This window comes from Brienomyrus brachyistius, chromosome 4 (genome assembly GCF_023856365.1).
Source record: "Brienomyrus brachyistius isolate T26 chromosome 4, BBRACH_0.4, whole genome shotgun sequence".
Lineage (NCBI taxonomy): Eukaryota > Metazoa > Chordata > Actinopteri > Osteoglossiformes > Mormyridae > Brienomyrus > Brienomyrus brachyistius.
Genome location: NC_064536.1, coordinates 12,215,787 through 12,232,230, shown reverse-complemented (window position 1 = coordinate 12,232,230; position 16,444 = coordinate 12,215,787). Strand labels below are relative to the sequence as shown.

The 16,444-nt window shown below is 44.8% G+C and overlaps 1 protein-coding gene and 1 long non-coding RNA gene across 3 annotated transcripts; both read right to left on the bottom strand.

Moving 5' to 3' along the window:
* Positions 1 to 1,725: 1,725 nt before the first annotated feature.
* Positions 1,726 to 16,167, bottom strand: LOC125740193 (ATP-dependent zinc metalloprotease YME1L1-like). Of its 2 annotated transcripts, none has more exons than XM_049011069.1 (18): positions 15,980 to 16,167; positions 15,395 to 15,517; positions 14,824 to 14,956; positions 14,595 to 14,696; positions 14,362 to 14,471; positions 13,679 to 13,829; positions 9,393 to 9,476; positions 8,360 to 8,512; positions 7,437 to 7,589; positions 7,185 to 7,317; positions 7,035 to 7,097; positions 6,374 to 6,486; positions 6,086 to 6,241; positions 5,847 to 5,998; positions 4,180 to 4,306; positions 4,016 to 4,089; positions 3,817 to 3,903; positions 1,726 to 3,150 (listed from the first exon to the last, which is right to left on the bottom strand). In XM_049011069.1, the coding sequence occupies exons 1-18, from the start codon at positions 16,076 to 16,078 to the stop codon at positions 3,007 to 3,009; spliced, it is 2,157 nt and encodes a 718-aa protein (XP_048867026.1). In that variant the 5' UTR covers positions 16,079 to 16,167; the 3' UTR covers positions 1,726 to 3,006. The 2 variants fall into 2 exon arrangements, with proteins under 2 accessions (XP_048867026.1, XP_048867025.1); XM_049011068.1 differs by having other exon boundaries at positions 8,360 to 8,533; positions 15,980 to 16,166.
* Positions 11,057 to 12,372, bottom strand: LOC125740194 (uncharacterized). Its single transcript, XR_007397467.1, has 3 exons — positions 11,596 to 12,372; positions 11,263 to 11,521; positions 11,057 to 11,151 (listed from the first exon to the last, which is right to left on the bottom strand). It is a non-coding gene; the product is annotated as an uncharacterized LOC125740194 (long non-coding RNA).
* Positions 16,168 to 16,444: the final 277 nt, after the last annotated feature.

The window sequence follows — 16,444 nt, the reverse complement described above, 5'->3', positions numbered from 1 at the left end:
TAGGACAAAACAAAGGCAGGACACTGTCCCGGGAGTGGGACCAAGGCATGACCGGGGGGAACAGGGAGTGTCCGGGATGTCTCCCGGACCCTGGGCCTGTGTATTGGTGAGGCAGAGTCCGCCCAGACTGCAAGACCTAAGGGCCTTGGAGGGGCAGCAGGGCTAGAATAGGAGAGCACAGAGGAAACTGTAGGGTAGGAGGAGGAGGGCACTGAGGGAATTTTCTCCCAGGCCTCAGCAGGAGAGTTATCTGGGTGGGCAGTGATGGACAAATGAGAGTTGGGGTTATGGGTAGTGTGCCCCTGTCTCCCCCTCTGTGAGACGGAGTCTCAGCCAAGCCCACTTTAGGGCCCCTGCCGGTATCACTGACCGCGGCAGGACTTACGACCAGGTCGGTGAGGAATCAAATGATCCGAATGGCCCAGAGAGAGCCGCTCATCTAATGTATCTGTAACGCCCCCCACCCTGATCCTTAACATGGCGAAAGCCCCAATTCCATCATGGGAGCAGTGCCAGAACAACACCCCAACCCTTAACATCACACAGTGGGACATCGATTCCAGGAAGCAGAAACACATTCTCCCGCTGTCATCTATAGAGGAATCTGTGTGTGTGTGTGTTGGGGTGGGGGGGGAAGGGTGGAGTAAGTGAGTTTTTTGTGTGTTACTTCACAACAGGAACAATGAAGAAGGAACAATTTCTTTATTTCCTCAGAGAAAATTACATGTGACACCAGTAGCTGTCAAACACTTTCTACAGACCATCTGACTTGTGGTCAAAGTCACAATAGGGCCTGGAGCCTATCCAAGGCAGCATTTTGCTGGAGTACATCCTGCATGGGAATTTACATGTACACAGTACAGTACTATGAGCAATTTCGCAATCCCAATTAGCATAACTGATTGTCTACACAGAAAGGAAACATGAGAACCTGGGAAACCCAAGAAGAAAATGTAAACCCAACAACCCCAAAGCAGAAGAGGGATTCAAAGCCCCCATCCCTGGAGTTATGAAGCAACAGTGCTCCTTACTGAGCCTCAGCGCTGCCCTTACTTCTGCAGATGCACAATGAAATCCATCCTCAGGGAATGTATTTCATCCTGAAAATTGTCAAGCTCAGGAGCACAGAGCCCTGCAGAAATTCATCAGCAGGACACATCTGCCCTCACTTGAGGACATTTACATGCCAGACAGCCTCGGAAAGGCGGACAGCGTCACCCGTGACTGCGGTCTCCCTACACAGGCCCTGGTCTCCCGCCTCCCTGACAGACTGCCTCGGAAAGGCGCACAGCGTCACCCGTGACTGCGGTCTCCCTACACAGGCCCTGGTCTCCCGCATCCCTGACAGACTGCCTCGGAAAGGCGGACAGCGTCACCCGTGACTGCGGTCTCCCTACACAGGCCCTGGTCTCCCGCCTCCCTGACAGACTGCCTCGGAAAGGCGGACAGCGTCACCCGTGACTGCGGTCTCCCTACACAGGCCCTGGTCTCCCGCCTCCCTGACAGACTGCCTCGGAAAGGCGGACAGCGTCACCCGTGACTGCGGTCTCCCTACACAGGCCCTGGTCTCCCGCCTCCCTGGCAGACAGCACATACATCAGCACTTATACTCTCTTTCTGAACCATGTAGACGCCATGCCCATCAACGACTGCTAGGAGACCAGCAATAATCTCACTGCATGAAATACGTGACAGTAAACATGCTTAGTGACAGACCATTAAACATAAGATTTTTAACAAGCTTTATTTGTCATCTTTTTAAATCTTGATTGTAATAAATGGGAAAGCATGAAAAGCCAATTTACAAATCATACATAATCAAAAATACTTATTCAAGCATTTACAGCATTCCTCTTGTACGTCTTTATACATGTCTTGTACTCTGCGTAATGACAAATAAAAATATAATGATATCAATTTAAAACTAGCTTCAGATAAGTTAAACTCTTATGCGGGAATAAATCGCACTAGAAAAAGCAATCAGAAAGCGTCCGTATGGTGACTGAGGACGACTTTAGCATAACCTCTGACAGGACAGGATGTTTTTCAGGTTCTGTACCTCTCCGGACCATGAACACAGACCTTCTGAAGACTGAAATAAAAATTCTAAACTTCAGTCATTAAAAACAGGCAAAAAAATATCACACTGACCCTTAATATGGAGACAAACTTAATTACTAAATTGATAAGTGGAATTTTCTTTTCTCCACAGCACAGACTGTCTGAACACTTCCACCTTTACGAACTACCTTTCTACAGACAGTGCCATTCCTAGCAGACTTTTTCCTTCTTCCTCTAAAATACAAGTATTAAGCTCATTTTCTGAAGCGACAGAAATGAAAACAAAAAGGTAATATACACCACTAAAACACCAATGCACAAATTTGAATACAATATTTGAAATGACCGAAGACAGTAAACTACTAACTTGTTTTCTCAACAAGACGGATACAAATAAATATGCTTTCCCATCCAATAAAGTGCTAAATGTATTAACATTTCTTAAACTGCTTAGGTTCTCTCTACATATGCAGAAAAAAAAACACACTTCTGAAAGGGCACCTCCACGCCCTCTGATGAAATTCTCAAACACTGACTAATAATGATTTCACCACAAGCGCCCTCTGGTGGCAGCAGCATAAAACACAGATTGCTGAGGAACATTAGATACCAAGATATAGAGTAGTAGCAGATGAGAGGTATTTGAAATAAAGGGTCACTTGTTCATGAATTTGAAATGAATTATCAAATCAATAAGCGTGTATACAAAGGTATTACCAAAACAGGGCTACATGAACGCCAAGAAACACAAAGAAAATCTAACAAGCTTAACCCTGAGACAACCTTGTCCTGTGGGCCAGGAAGACAGCAGGCATGTGGTGCCAAAATCAAGGGGCAGAGGCCGCCGCTTGTGAAGCCGCATGTTCGGATGCATGGTCTAAGCTGCGTGATTGGTGCTTGAAGGCCGAGCAGAGACCCCAGCATCCTGTCCCAGCATGTGGGCCATCATCTGCTGTCGAGGGTCTTCCCCTCCAGGACCATTTGGATCTCTTTGGCATCCAGAGTTTCGTACATCAGCAGGGCGTCTGCAAGGTTCCTGTGCTCCTTGCCGTGCGTCTTCAGGATATGCCTGGCTCGCTCGTAGGACTCCTTAACAGAGAAAATCACGCCCGTTTTGTTTGACACAAAAGACAGCTTTGCGGAATCCAAAGAGTTCTGGCTAAACAGATGTTCAGTTTCAGCTGATATGCAGGCGGCTCTCGGCTGTAATTCGTTCCACAAACCCTTAAAGCATATCACATTTTACGCAAGCCAGATTTACCTTCCCATGTGATTCAGTACACCTTATAGCAAAACACATAAGCCAAAAATATACTAGCAATACGTACTAAAGAGCACAGAACACATATTATACAAATGAAAAGATCAAGTATAACTTCACTTATAACTAAGTTATAAGTATAACTAGACTAACCTGCTTGTTTTCCAGCTATCCCTGCCCCACACACAGATCCCAACTGTCTTTCAGCTTCTGATTGACTGAACAACACTGATCCTGGTAATCAGCAGTGTGTAGGGCAGGGATAGCTGGAAAACAAGCAGGGCAGTGGGGCCTGAGGACCGAGTTTTGAGAACTACTGCCTTATTGTATTAGAGCTTCCGTAAACATCATATATCTCATTGTTTTTGTATACATTTACTTGACTCAATTTGACTTAAATTGGAAGCTGCATGTACTATCAAAGCGGATGTCTTTCCCTTAAACATTCTTGTCTTCACTACACAGAGCTTCCTGAAGATAGTGCGGGCAGCTACCTTCAGCAACGTTCTCACTTCCTGCTCGACTGCAGCTTGTACTTCTGGGCTTTGCTTTGACAGGTCAGGGTACGTCATGACCCCCAGCTGGAGAGGACAAAATCGCTAAATCACCAGCTTCTATTTTACAGCAGCAAAAAGGCAGCAAACATTGATGGTACTGAAGACAAAACTGGACAGGAAGATCGATGTCCCTTACTTTTTCACTCATTCCAAACTGGGTCACCATCATTCTTGCTATTTTTGTCGCGCTATCGAAATCACTAGACGCCCCTGCCAAAAAGAGCACACACACGTCAGAAGTAAGTCAAGAGGGTCTTCATCCTCACTCTCTTCCACCCCCGCGTGTGCGACCATCCCTACCAGTGGTGACATTCTCGCTCCCAAAGATGAGCTCCTCAGCCACCCGGCCACCCATGCTGACGTCCATCTGGGCCAGCAGTTGTGAGCGGGTCTCACTCCAGCGGTCGTTTTCTGGGAGCATGGAGACCTGCAGGAGAATGGAAGGACAGTCGCGCAGCCACCCACTGAGGACTGCTTTATACTTGCGTATATACAAGTTGTTGCTACATAAGCGGTGATTGTTGGTCATACTTGCATGTGTAGTTCTGTCAATCTGGAGGATTAAAAATTATATCCACCAGGGGGCAGTGCAAGAAAAACCATCTTGGTTAGCTCCTTCCTTTCTGGCCGTACTTGTGCGTATGAGGTTGTTGTATGAAATGTTGTACACTCACTGCCTCCAGAGCGAGTTGCTGATTCTCTAATACTGCTGCAGCATTCTCTATATTCTACTCACTGCTCCACTTCACATTGGTACTTTGCTCTGCCACCTACCAGTTTAATACCTCGTTTTGAATTTTGCTTTATGTTAGACATCTCATAGGATTTAGCATTTCATACATTGTATTACGGCCGCAAAAAATAAGAAAAGATTCCATTTTTGTACGATAAATATTGCAATATTTCTAAAGCCAAAAGGAGTCAATATACAGTAAAACCTTGGATTGCGAGTAATTTGGTCTGCGAGTGTTTTGCAAGACGAGCAAAATTTAAAAATAAGTTTTGACTTGATAAATGAGCGAGGTCTTACAATATGATTATTATGCATATGGTTTATCTGCCTAGCGTCATGTGATCAGAACTGAGCCAATGGTTCTTCTCCGTCTCTCTCGATGCAGGATTGTGGGTAATCATCGCCCATGCTCGGTCTCGGTTGGCATGCCTCACTCGTATAGTCAAAATTTAGTAGAAAAGCACCACCCAAATAAGGGTGCAGTAGTGCGAGCGAAGAATCTGTTTAACGACAATGCAATGTCACATTTCCGCGAAATCGAAAAGGAGACAAAAGCAGCTGCCACTGGACATATTAGCTGTCACTTATTAAACTCGCACAAAAAGAAAAAGATTCCAGTGAGCTAACAGATAGCAGTGATTCCGTTATAGTGAACGTCGCCCTACAAAATAAACCTCCTCTTTTCCCCTCTCTCTCGTTTCCCTCACACCATCCACGATTCTTTTCAAAGGTATATTGCAGGTTAATTTGTTTTATGTATTTTTACTTTATATTTTGTATTAATCATTTTTATATGAATATTTTTGGGAATCATCTGAGTTTCCATTATTTCTAATGGGAAAATTTGCCTTGATATATGCTTTGGATTATGAGCACGTTTCCGGAACGAATTATGCTCGCAAACCAAGATACCACCATAAATGAATTTCTCACAAACATATCTATGAGTGATTTAAACAGCAAGGATTTTATTATTATGTCATGTCCTGTATCTGCATTGTACTCTAAACACGTCAATTTACAATTTAAGTACTTTTTATGTGTGAAGGCACCATTTGGGACTAGAGCAAAAATTTCATTGCGCTCTGTATAATAACATGGCATCCAGTCCAGTCCAGTCTCTACATGTATATTGTACCGTTTAAGAGGGAGAGGTACACATACCCACCAACCACAATAGCAGGAAACAGAATACTGGCACACCAGCGCATGTCCCATAGTGTGGGTTACTCACATGACCCAGAGTCGGCCCGCGTGGCATGATGGTGGCTTTGTTGATGGGCATGGCGTCCTTAGTGTAGTATGCCACGATGGCATGGCCGGACTCGTGATAGGCGGTGATGGTTCTGTTCTTCTTGTCGATCTCCACGCTCCTGCGCTCCGGGCCTGGCGGACACAGGTGACGGTCCCGCTGTCATTCCGTGCCACAAAGCTCTGCATTCCCCCCCGGAAGCTCAGGCTTGCCCCGCTCACCCATGAGGATCTTGTCCTTCGCGAACTCCAGCTCCTTCATGGTCACCATGTCTTTACTGTCCACTGCTGCCTTCAGCGCCGCCTGGTTCACCAGGTTCTCCAAGTCGGCCCCAGAAAAGCCCACCGTCCCCCTGGCGATGATCTCAGGCTCAACAGCTACAGCCAAAAAATCCACAAATATGAACGGAAGAGTAAGACCATAACCATAAAACAAACAAGTGCCTACAGGAATGCATTTTGGCACTCTGACTCAAACCAAAAGCTTTGTCATCCTTTTTAAAAACGTACCAGAATCCACTTTAATTTTCTTGAGATACCACTTGAGGATCTCAGTACGACCCTTTACATCTGGTCTGGGGACTGTGACCTGCATGTCAAACCTTCCTGGTCGTATCAGAGCACTGCAAAAAAATTATTAAAATTAAAAAAATATTAAAGGCCTCTTGTGATCATGGTCAGCGCTGCAGCTCTCCAGTGTTACGGCAGTGCTTGTGATCATGGTCAGCGCTGCAGCTCTCCAGTGTTACGGCAGTGCCAGTTAACATGCCTAGTTTACCAGAGGTGGTGATTTCAGGTCCAGAGAGTACAAATCCAGACCACGATTTTGTTTCAACCAACCAGTTGAGTGCTCTGTGACTGTGACTCTTTATAGTGAACTGGGTGTTTGAAGCAAAATCTTGTTCTGGGATTTGCACTCTCTGGACCAGAAATCTGCACCTCTGTAGTTAACTAACTGAAGTGTTATTAAGTACTATATTAGTCCGTCGATCCCCCCTGCTACCCTGACCAGGATAAGGTGGTGTTTCCCAAGGACTGGGTTGGGAGGCACTGGGATGAGGGGTTAGAAGATAGCTGGATGGATGCCAGTTAAAATACTTTATAACAATCTTTGAAGCCATAAAAATTAATTACATAAAAAGTCAGCTTAAAGAAAAAAGCATCAACATACTTATCCAAAGCTTCAGGAAAGTTAGTAGCTCCAATGACGATGACACCCTCGTTTGGTTTAAACCTGCAGGTGTTAGAACATTAACTGGAATGAATACTTTCGGTAAAAATGGGCTCCCTAGGAATTGTTGCTGGCCGGGGGGGTTCTCACCCATCCATCTCCGCCAGCAGCTGGTTTATCGTCTGTCTGGAATAGGGGTGCATGGGGGACTCGATCCTCTTCCCACCCACGCTGTCCAGCTCATCAATGAAAACCACACAGGGGGAGTTGACCTTCGCCTCTCCTGAGAGTGAAAATGGCAGAGCCTGGGATGTGTACCTACGAGGGCCCTTTCGGAAAATGACCCAACGTGTGGCGTGGAGCCTGACTCCATAGTCCGCCGCCCTAGGAAGGGTGACTCACTGAAGAGGTTCCGGATGCGGCTGGCTCCCACGCCCACGAACATCTCGTCGAACTCGGAGCCAGAGGCGTAGTAGAAGGGTACGTCCGCCTCCCCAGCCACGGCTCGTGCAAGCAGGGTCTTCCCGGTGCCTGGGGGGCCGACAAGCAGGATGCCTGGCAGAACGCCCGCAAATGTCAGCAGGTGCACGGCTACACCCGATATTTACACCCCCCCCATTTCTGCTCAACCGTGTGCATCTTTCAGTCTGATTTCCCCCCAGCTGCCTGAGCAGCAGTTTATTTCCCTTCCTCGTCTATATTTGATATTTTTTATATTTTTTACCTTTTTAGGTCAATATACCTTTGTTATCCTCAGCCTTATCATGCATGAAATTTCAATCTCGTTGCTCATAGTGCAAAAAACAGTAATAAATTTCTTACATTTATAATCAGTTTAAGTCTACGCCTGAAAATCTGGATTTATGAGTAATATGATTAGGTTTGTAATTACATGCAAATCAGTAAGGCAATTTAGCATGGTAAAAATGAAGCAAACGTTTTTACCAAGCTAAATATACAGTAATAATAAATAACATGTTTTTATTAAATATACATTATTATTCTAATAAAGCATGTCAGTGAGACAATTCTTATCGAGCTACGTACACGGTTAAAATCAATAAACCATGTTACCATCGAGCTGAATATACTTTAATAATCTAACAAAACGTCAGTTTTACTTTCCAACTACATAAAAGTAAACAGTTTGTTTTTATAACTAATAAAAATGCTCCTTTCTAAGAACAAATGCATTATATTGATGTAGACGCTTGCTGCCGATTTGCTGTGGTGATTCCGCCCACCACTAACATACGCCTTGGAGACATGTTCAGTGAGGACACCAGTCCTACAGCTCTTTGGGAGCCGGGGGAGTTACTTCTTACCCTTGGGCAGCTTCCCACCAAGCACAGTGAACTTCTGAGGGCTCCGGAGGAACTCCACGACCTCCTGGAGCTCGTTTTTGGCCTCCTCCACACCCTTGACGTGCTCGAAGGTGACGTTCTTCATCTGGACGGGCTCCACGCCAGCATCCAGGCCTGATGTGGTTCGGAATCGCACTGTCAGGAACAGCAGCGTCAAAGTTCACATTCCCACAGTGCCATGCATGCATCAAACCCAAAGTACAGGATTAACACTTCCTGTGAAACAAAGGCGCAATCAAAGCATCTACACTGTCAATCTTTGTGAATAAAAGGAACTTATTAGAGGAAGATCACTCGTATCTGCTGTTAGAATTTAATCTCCAAGACAGAGAGCACAGCTATTAATTAGTTGTATTAATCTGTTCACACATTGATGCACAATGATAAACTATGACTACTGTGCAGGATAGGGATGGGGGTGGGATGGGGGAGGGAGATTCATTATTTCATCCCCATGAGGAAATTGCATTTTCTCATATCCCACCTTGCTCTTCTATGAGACACACAAACACAAGTAAGAGCAAGTTTTGGGGTCACAGCTCAGGATCGTCTAGCATCCAGCACCCCTGGGACACTTGGGGTTAAGGGTCTTGCACAAGGACCTAACAGTGGCATCACACTGCTGACCACGGGATTAGAACCGACGATCTTCTGAACCACTGCTTAACCTGCAGGATCCACACACCACCCACTTTGAATATTTACACTATAGATCAAGTGTTTCTGTAATGTACAATATGAACGATTCAATCGCTCCCCTTCAGTTTGGTTGTATCAAACAGTTTGTGGTTAATGGGAACAATTCAGTTTCAATGCATAAAAATCATCTGCATAGCCAGGGATATTGTTATTGTTAAATATTGTTAAAGATCTAATCACAGTAAGAGTCCAAATGGAGCACAACAGATTATCCACAAGGCAGTTTATAAGATGTGATGGGGGACACAGGCTGTGGTAGAGGAGGGACCATAAGCAGCCGGCGAGGTTCCTTTACCTGATAAAAAGGGCGTTCGGGAGAGCCCATAGATGCCCAGGATCAGGAGGACCAGCAAAACCAGCCGGGTCCTCCTCAGAGAGTCTGTCAAACGAAGGCAGAGCCACCCAGTGGCACTTAGCATCTAGGAAGCAGGCAAATTACCATCTGTTCACATCACAACATTTCATTTCCCCCAAGCCAGAAAGAAATTAAAATCAGAAATGCTGCAGTACATTAGATACAGCAATCTGCAGCAATACCGGCTCCTGAGAAAAGCGCGAGTTCTAAATGATTCTCTGTAGCTGTACGGGACTGAATTTTCTCATGCTTTATAACACAGCAACCCCTAAATCAAAGAACCATTTAGAAATGGAACTGAATAAGCCTAGAAAGAATATAGTAACTATTTCCAGAGCTAGACTTGAACCTAAATGTTCCACTAGGGGCTCCAGTACCGATAACTTAATATCAAACCCACTGATAAGATTAAGTGAGTCTTTCGTTGCATGCAGAAACCTTGGGGCTCTGGCTGTGCATCTGCCTGGTGGCCATTTTTAATTCACTGTTAAAAATCGAACTCCAAAAAAAAAAAAAAATCAAATTTAAAAATCACAAGATTTACAATATTTCAAGCAGTGCTACTTCAAATGGCATCTGACCTGCCCATCTATATTCTTATGATATACAAAGGCGGAGAGCTCAGGTTCAGAAAGTACAAATCCAGACAAATCAGATTTTGCTTCAACCAATGAGTTGAGTACAGAGTCACATTTACAGAGTACACAGTACTCAGAGTACTCAACTGAATGGTTGAAACAAAATCTTGCTCTGGATTTGTACTTTCTAGACATTAAGTATCCACCACTGATAGAATACAGAGCACCAAGGCCATGGACATTGTCCCTAACTGAATTCGGGGGAACTTCTTACTGATTATCTTAGAGAATATTATAATACTTAGAGATTCCAGTATACATGTGGACATAGAGACTGATGCCTTTAGCAAAAGTTTCTTGTTCCTCCTGGACCCTGTTGAATGTTACCAGCACATAACAGGACTAACGCATGTTCACAGTCATAAACTAGACTCAATTATCACTCACAGAGTTTGTCTATCATGTATCTGTCCATTGAATAAGTCCTTCTCTAACCATTTTCTAATCACCATTGTGATCCAGCCACCCTCTTTGACTATGGAGGAAAAGATTATTATGACGTCACATAAATGATGGAATTTCCCTACGATTTATTAATGCAGTAAGTAATGTGAACTTCATGTCTAGCACAGATGTCAAAGTCACACATGACTTCAATACAATGGTTAGCAGGATACCTGAAATGCGCCACTACCAACGTATGTAGCAGGATACCTGAAATGCGCCACTACCAACGTATGTAGCAGGATACCTGAAATGCGCCACTACCAACGTATGTAGCAGGATACCTGAAATGCGCCACTACCAACGTATGTAGCAGGATACCTGAAATGCGCCACTACCAACGTATGTAGCAGGATACCTGAAATGCCCCACTACCAACGTATGTAGCAGGATACCTGAAATGCCCCACTACCAACGTATGTAGCAGGATACCTGAAATGCCCCACTACCAACGTATGTAGCAGGATACCTGAAATGCCCCACTACCAATGTATGTAGCAGAATACCTGAAATGCCCCACTACCAATGTATGTAGCAGGATACCTGAAATGCCCCACTACCAATGTATGTAGCAGGATACCTGAAATGCCCCACTACCAATGTATGTAGCAGAATACCTGAAATGCCCCACTACCAACGTATGTAGCAGAATACCTGAAATGCCCCACTACCAACGTATGTAGCAGAATATCTGAAATGCCCCACTACCAACGTATGTAGCAGAATACCTGAAATGCCCCACTACCAACGTATGTAGCAGGATACCTGAAATGCCCCACTACCAACGTATGTAGCAGGATACCTGAAATGCCCCACTACCAACGTATGTAGCAGAATACCTGAAATGCCCCACTACCAACGTATGTAGCAGGATACCTGAAATGCCCCACTACCAATGTATGTAGCAGAATACCTGAAATGCCCCACTACCAATGTATGTAGCAGAATACCTGAAATGCCCCACTACCAATGTATGTAGCAGAATACCTGAAATGCGCCACTACCAATGTATGTAGCAGGATACCTGAAATGCGCCACTACCAATGTATGTAGCAGGATACCTGAAATGCGCCACTACCAATGATCACACGCCACACATTAAACACCTTGCAACATATTAAAAAAAAAGCAGCAGCTCATATTATTTCCAACAGGAAGTTTGACCACATAACCCTTAGTTCTCTGCATTGGCTTCCTGTTAGGTTCACAACTGATGCCACGGTTCTCCAATGAACATGTTAGGCACTCAATGGTCCATCACCTGCCTACCTAAAACAGAACTATTTCAAGTTTACAAAGTGCATCGTACACAAACCACTGGTTTCATGTCATCTCATATATAAAAGGAAACAGATGACACTAAAGCCTTCTGCTACAGGGCCAATATATTGTGAAATGGTTTGCAAGCTCATGCTCTGGATGTCAAATCAGCCTTTAAACATCAACTGAAGACCTATTACTTCAGCTTAGTTTACCTGCAACTTAACAGACACTAAAGGCCGTCGCTGCTGTTCTACATGTCCTTTTAGTCCAGTATACATGTCCATCGCGGAGTTTCTGCCACCCACGTTATCTGCCTTCCTTCCCACATGTCCTGATGGTGGTGCAGTGGGCACCATCTGAGCTGGAGTCCTGGTTCAGTCCCATGGAGGTGTAACATCATGGATGCAATTTACGCGCTGTGACATCACAGGCACAGTCTTCAATCTGCCACCCTACGCAGACTGGCGCGGGGAACTGGTTCATTGATGGACTTTGGCTTTGACCTTGACCACAGTTTACACCGTGCTTTTAGCAAACAGGCTCATCTTGTTATTCTATAATGTTAGCATGCCACATGCTCGGGGGGGCGGGGGGATCAGGCAGCCAGTTGACCTGTGATTCCCGGAGGTTTTAGTTTTCTCTACTCCGTAATCCTCTGGCTTTTCTTTCTTTCATTTCTTTGACTTTCTTTTCCCGCTTTTGTTATTATTATTGTTATTCTGTAAAAATGATGTATTACAACGCACTCATGTAAAGCACCTTGCGGCTTCTGTTGTGAAAGGCGCCGTATAAAATAAATTGAATTGAATAGAATGTTATAGAATGGGATTTTGAACCAGCAAATCCAAACAGACACTAGATACTAAACGTTGATAGCAACACAAGAGCTAGGTAGAGGCAACGCAAATCCATCTCTAAGGTCATATGCAAAGTTAGCGCAGTAACAGTTGGCCGACCAGCCCGGCTCACTATTCATCATCATGGGAGACATTAACCATACCAACATCAGTGCTGGACTCCATAAATATAAACAATTTATAAAAACTCTACATGGGAAGGCAACACCTTGGACCACTGCCCCAGCACTATCAAGGATGGATACCAGACTGTCATCAGTGTCCTATGGGGAAATTTCGGCCTTTCCCTGGTCCAGCTCATCCCTTCACACAGTCAGAAACGAAGCAAAATCTATGGCTTTGGGAAAAAAAGACCACTCTATATTTTTCAAAATCTACATTTTTAATTCCTGGTTTAATCCTGGTTCTCCTGGCAGAAGGCTACACTGTACCACAGTACACAGGAACAATATGAAGCAGGAGACACTGGGAACGACCGGAAACTAGCCAGGTTTAGGGCAGAAGCGACTTTGTAGTAGCAGAGGTGACCATCAACTTATCCGAGAATCCCTCATGAAAATCAGAGGATGACCTCAAGTGACCTTCAAAAGGACTGGGAAACATTAAGTGGTATGAAGTGCACTGCTAGGACAGTTCACAATTGGCTACTGGAAGCAGGACTTGCGACTTATAAAGCAAGGAAGAAGCCCTTCATCAATGAGAAATGGAGAAGAGCCAGGCTGGAGTTTGCAAAAAAATGTATATTTTACACAGACGCATATCCATACACTGAGAAATTAGTGGAACTGAAAATTCTGCTGTGGTCTCAATTTTTTCCACAGCTGTATAATAATATACTCCACTGTGAGGAGAACCTGGAACATTTCCACATGGCAAGCAGATCGCACAAGCTCCCTAAAAATATTTGCATAATTTACAACTTTGTGCTGCTTAAGGCAAAAGCCACGTAGCTAATATTACTGATATCTGACTAGGTAATATTTGGAATTTTCAGCTTTTTGGGAGTGTTTGTATAGATGCCCACCTTGCATTCGCTGGGCGAGTGTCTGAGCCTTGAGAAATCCCTCCGCGAAACCCATCTTGAAGGCATCATGCTGGGCTTCTGGGATATTCTTGGTCTTCAGAAGTTTGTCCAGAGCTTCTAACTCTGATCCTTTGTCTCTCGTGAGGATGCCCTGGGAGATAAACGTCATTGGGATTTTGTAGCGAGAAAAAAGGTCACAGAACTCCACAGGGAGTGGCGGGCAGGGGGGGGGGGGGGGTGACATAAATGGCAAAACCTCAGACACACAAGGCCTAGCTACATCGCTGGCTACGTCGCGATCAAACTATACAAATAACTACACTAGAAAATCTGAAAGTAGAAAAAAAACCAGAAAAAAAATCTCATAGTAAATTTCTTCAGAAAATTCTAGAAAGATAATATATATATTTATATATATGCATTATATAATATACAATATATAATTATAATATAAGATATATAATATATGCATTTTCAAAACACACTTTTCATATAGAAAACTATAATTAAAATCTTATCCAGATGTTGGATGGAGCCTGCTGCCAACCCCCTTCCCAACTGAGTTAAGTTATCATGGGGAGCAACGCAAACGAAAATAACACTGGCATGATGAACAGGACCTCTCACACTATCACCGTGTATCAGTGAAGGTGTCCTACGGTGGCTGGACAGCCACAACCAACCTTCATGAAGGACGGCGTGAAACCATCGTTTTCTACGAGGCGCTCGTGGCCGGACTGCAGCCGTCGCGTTCTGGATTTCAGCGTCTTAAAGCCCCGCCTCTGGGTCCACACTATCAAACCCGAAAAACCGAAGAAGAGAGAAATACACCCATTAGTATTTCATGGGTACCACGGCATTTCAAAGCTGTATTCCAATAAACTAGTTTTAAACGAGTCTAAGCTCTCGGCTTTACCTGGCCAGTGCTGAAGGCCGGCACAGACCAACTGAAGGGGTGTGGCACTCTGTTTACAAAACGCGAGAGAGCTGGAAAGGCCCATCGTGCTTCCGGGGAACCCTGAAGGTGACAAAAAGGATACCGTTGGAAAAACAAAAAGGTCTAAGCAGTCGTATGCACTCGCACGGTGTTACAAAGGCCTTACGGTTACATGGAAGAAAAAGGGAAGGATCAGGTTTTGACTTACCATACTTGTTCTGGAAGAAAGAAGCTGAGGAGATGTAGGAAGTTCTCCAGCCGGAGAGCCCAGCGTCCCCCACCAACGGGAAATGGTCTGGCTTCAGGTCCCCCAAGCCCAGGTCCCTCAGACTGACCCCTGACTGTACAAACACGTGTAACAGGACTCCACCATGTCGGCAAACGCTGACTAGCAGCCACATAATGCAGGCAAAGTGGATTAGGTCACCAAAAAAAAAAAAAAACTGGCTTTGTTGTTTTTGGCCCCTCCCCAAAACTCACTTTTGCCCCCCTTAGACGTTAGACAAAATCTAAATAAACAGGTAGTGGGTAGAGTCAGAAGATTGTAGCTAAATAGCGAGTTAGCGGAGAACACTGCACCCGAAATAAGGAACACTTGTTTATTATTTGGTGCAGTGACTGCTTGTGGTCAACAGGGGGCCCTCAAACTTGGGGGGGCATACAAATGCACAGCTGGAGTGGTGGTAAACACTGCCAGTGTCCTCAATTAAGGTGAATCATTAAGGGATAGATCTAAAAGACCAATGATAAACTCCGAAATGATGATCGAGACGCTTTACCTCTCGGGCGTGCTGGGCGCTCTCCAGACCGGCATCCTTCGGCTGATATTCCGATGGCGCGCTGCACAGCGGACTTTTCAATGAATGGAGGGCATTGATCAGGTGACTCAGGGGGACAGTTACCTGTCAAAGGCAGCAAAGAACTAACCCGACAGATCTGCGAGGCACTAAGGGTGTACCAAGAAAGCCTTTCAAATTACTACATTCTGCGCAGACAAAAAGCTTTGACAATATACATAGTTCACGGGTTAGACATATAGTCATGTATTATCTGGCAAAGAAAGGGTGTGCAAGCTTTACATAATTTCAGACGCGTAGCCTATAAACTAAAAATAATCTGCAAAGGAGCGGTCGTTATTGTGAAATGCGCTAAGATCATTAGCTAACAAAACTGCAGTTTGCTGCATCAGCCGCATCGGTATCTGGTGGATTATCGCATCTGACCGATGGTGCCGTAACATCAAGAATTTTGAAAATATGACGAATGCAGAGGCCGAAGCGGCGAACCAATTTGTCTGGCCTGCAGTGTTTATACCTGGGGTAGGACGAAATGCTGTCCTAGCAGCTCCCGTTTTCTCGTCTTACCTGTGGCTGGACCGTAGTAGGCAGAGAAAACATCTCCTTCACTGGGTAGAAATCGGCAATCGGCGACAACAGGGCACAACTATATACCCGTGTTGGCATCCGTTGCTTTGCAGTCCTCCCCGTCCGGACTGCGGCTCCCAGCGCGCAATGTGCTGCGAAACCACAAATGGCTTCTATGGGTCAACGGGTTTAATATGATCACTACCGGGTCGATGCATGTGCAAGCAGCGGATACGTGTTTGCGATTAATTTTGTATACGTACCTACTGCATTGTTAAGCGTAACAGCGTGGAACTGTGTTTTGCTGCAAATGTATAATAATTTGGGGATCTGGCAGTGAAGTCCGCGGGATGAAATAATGTTCAACGTTGTAATTACCATCGAACTGATCTCAACATTTTAATTGTCGTTTCTTTAACAACTACTACTAATATTGGGAATATTCATGCAGTGCTACAAGAAACT

Excerpts from the sequence above, each read along its gene's own strand:
- LOC125740193 (XM_049011068.1), bottom strand. The coding sequence starts at position 16,078 with ATGCCAACACGGGTATATAGTTGTGCCCTGTTGTCGCCGATTGCCGAT. Across the intron at positions 7,098-7,184 it reads CTGCTGGCGGAGATGGATGG|GTTTAAACCAAACGAGGGTG; the intron begins GTGAGAACCCCC and ends TAACACCTGCAG. Across the intron at positions 3,151-3,816 it reads AAGTGAGAACGTTGCTGAAG|GAGTCCTACGAGCGAGCCAG; the intron begins GTAGCTGCCCGC and ends TTCTCTGTTAAG.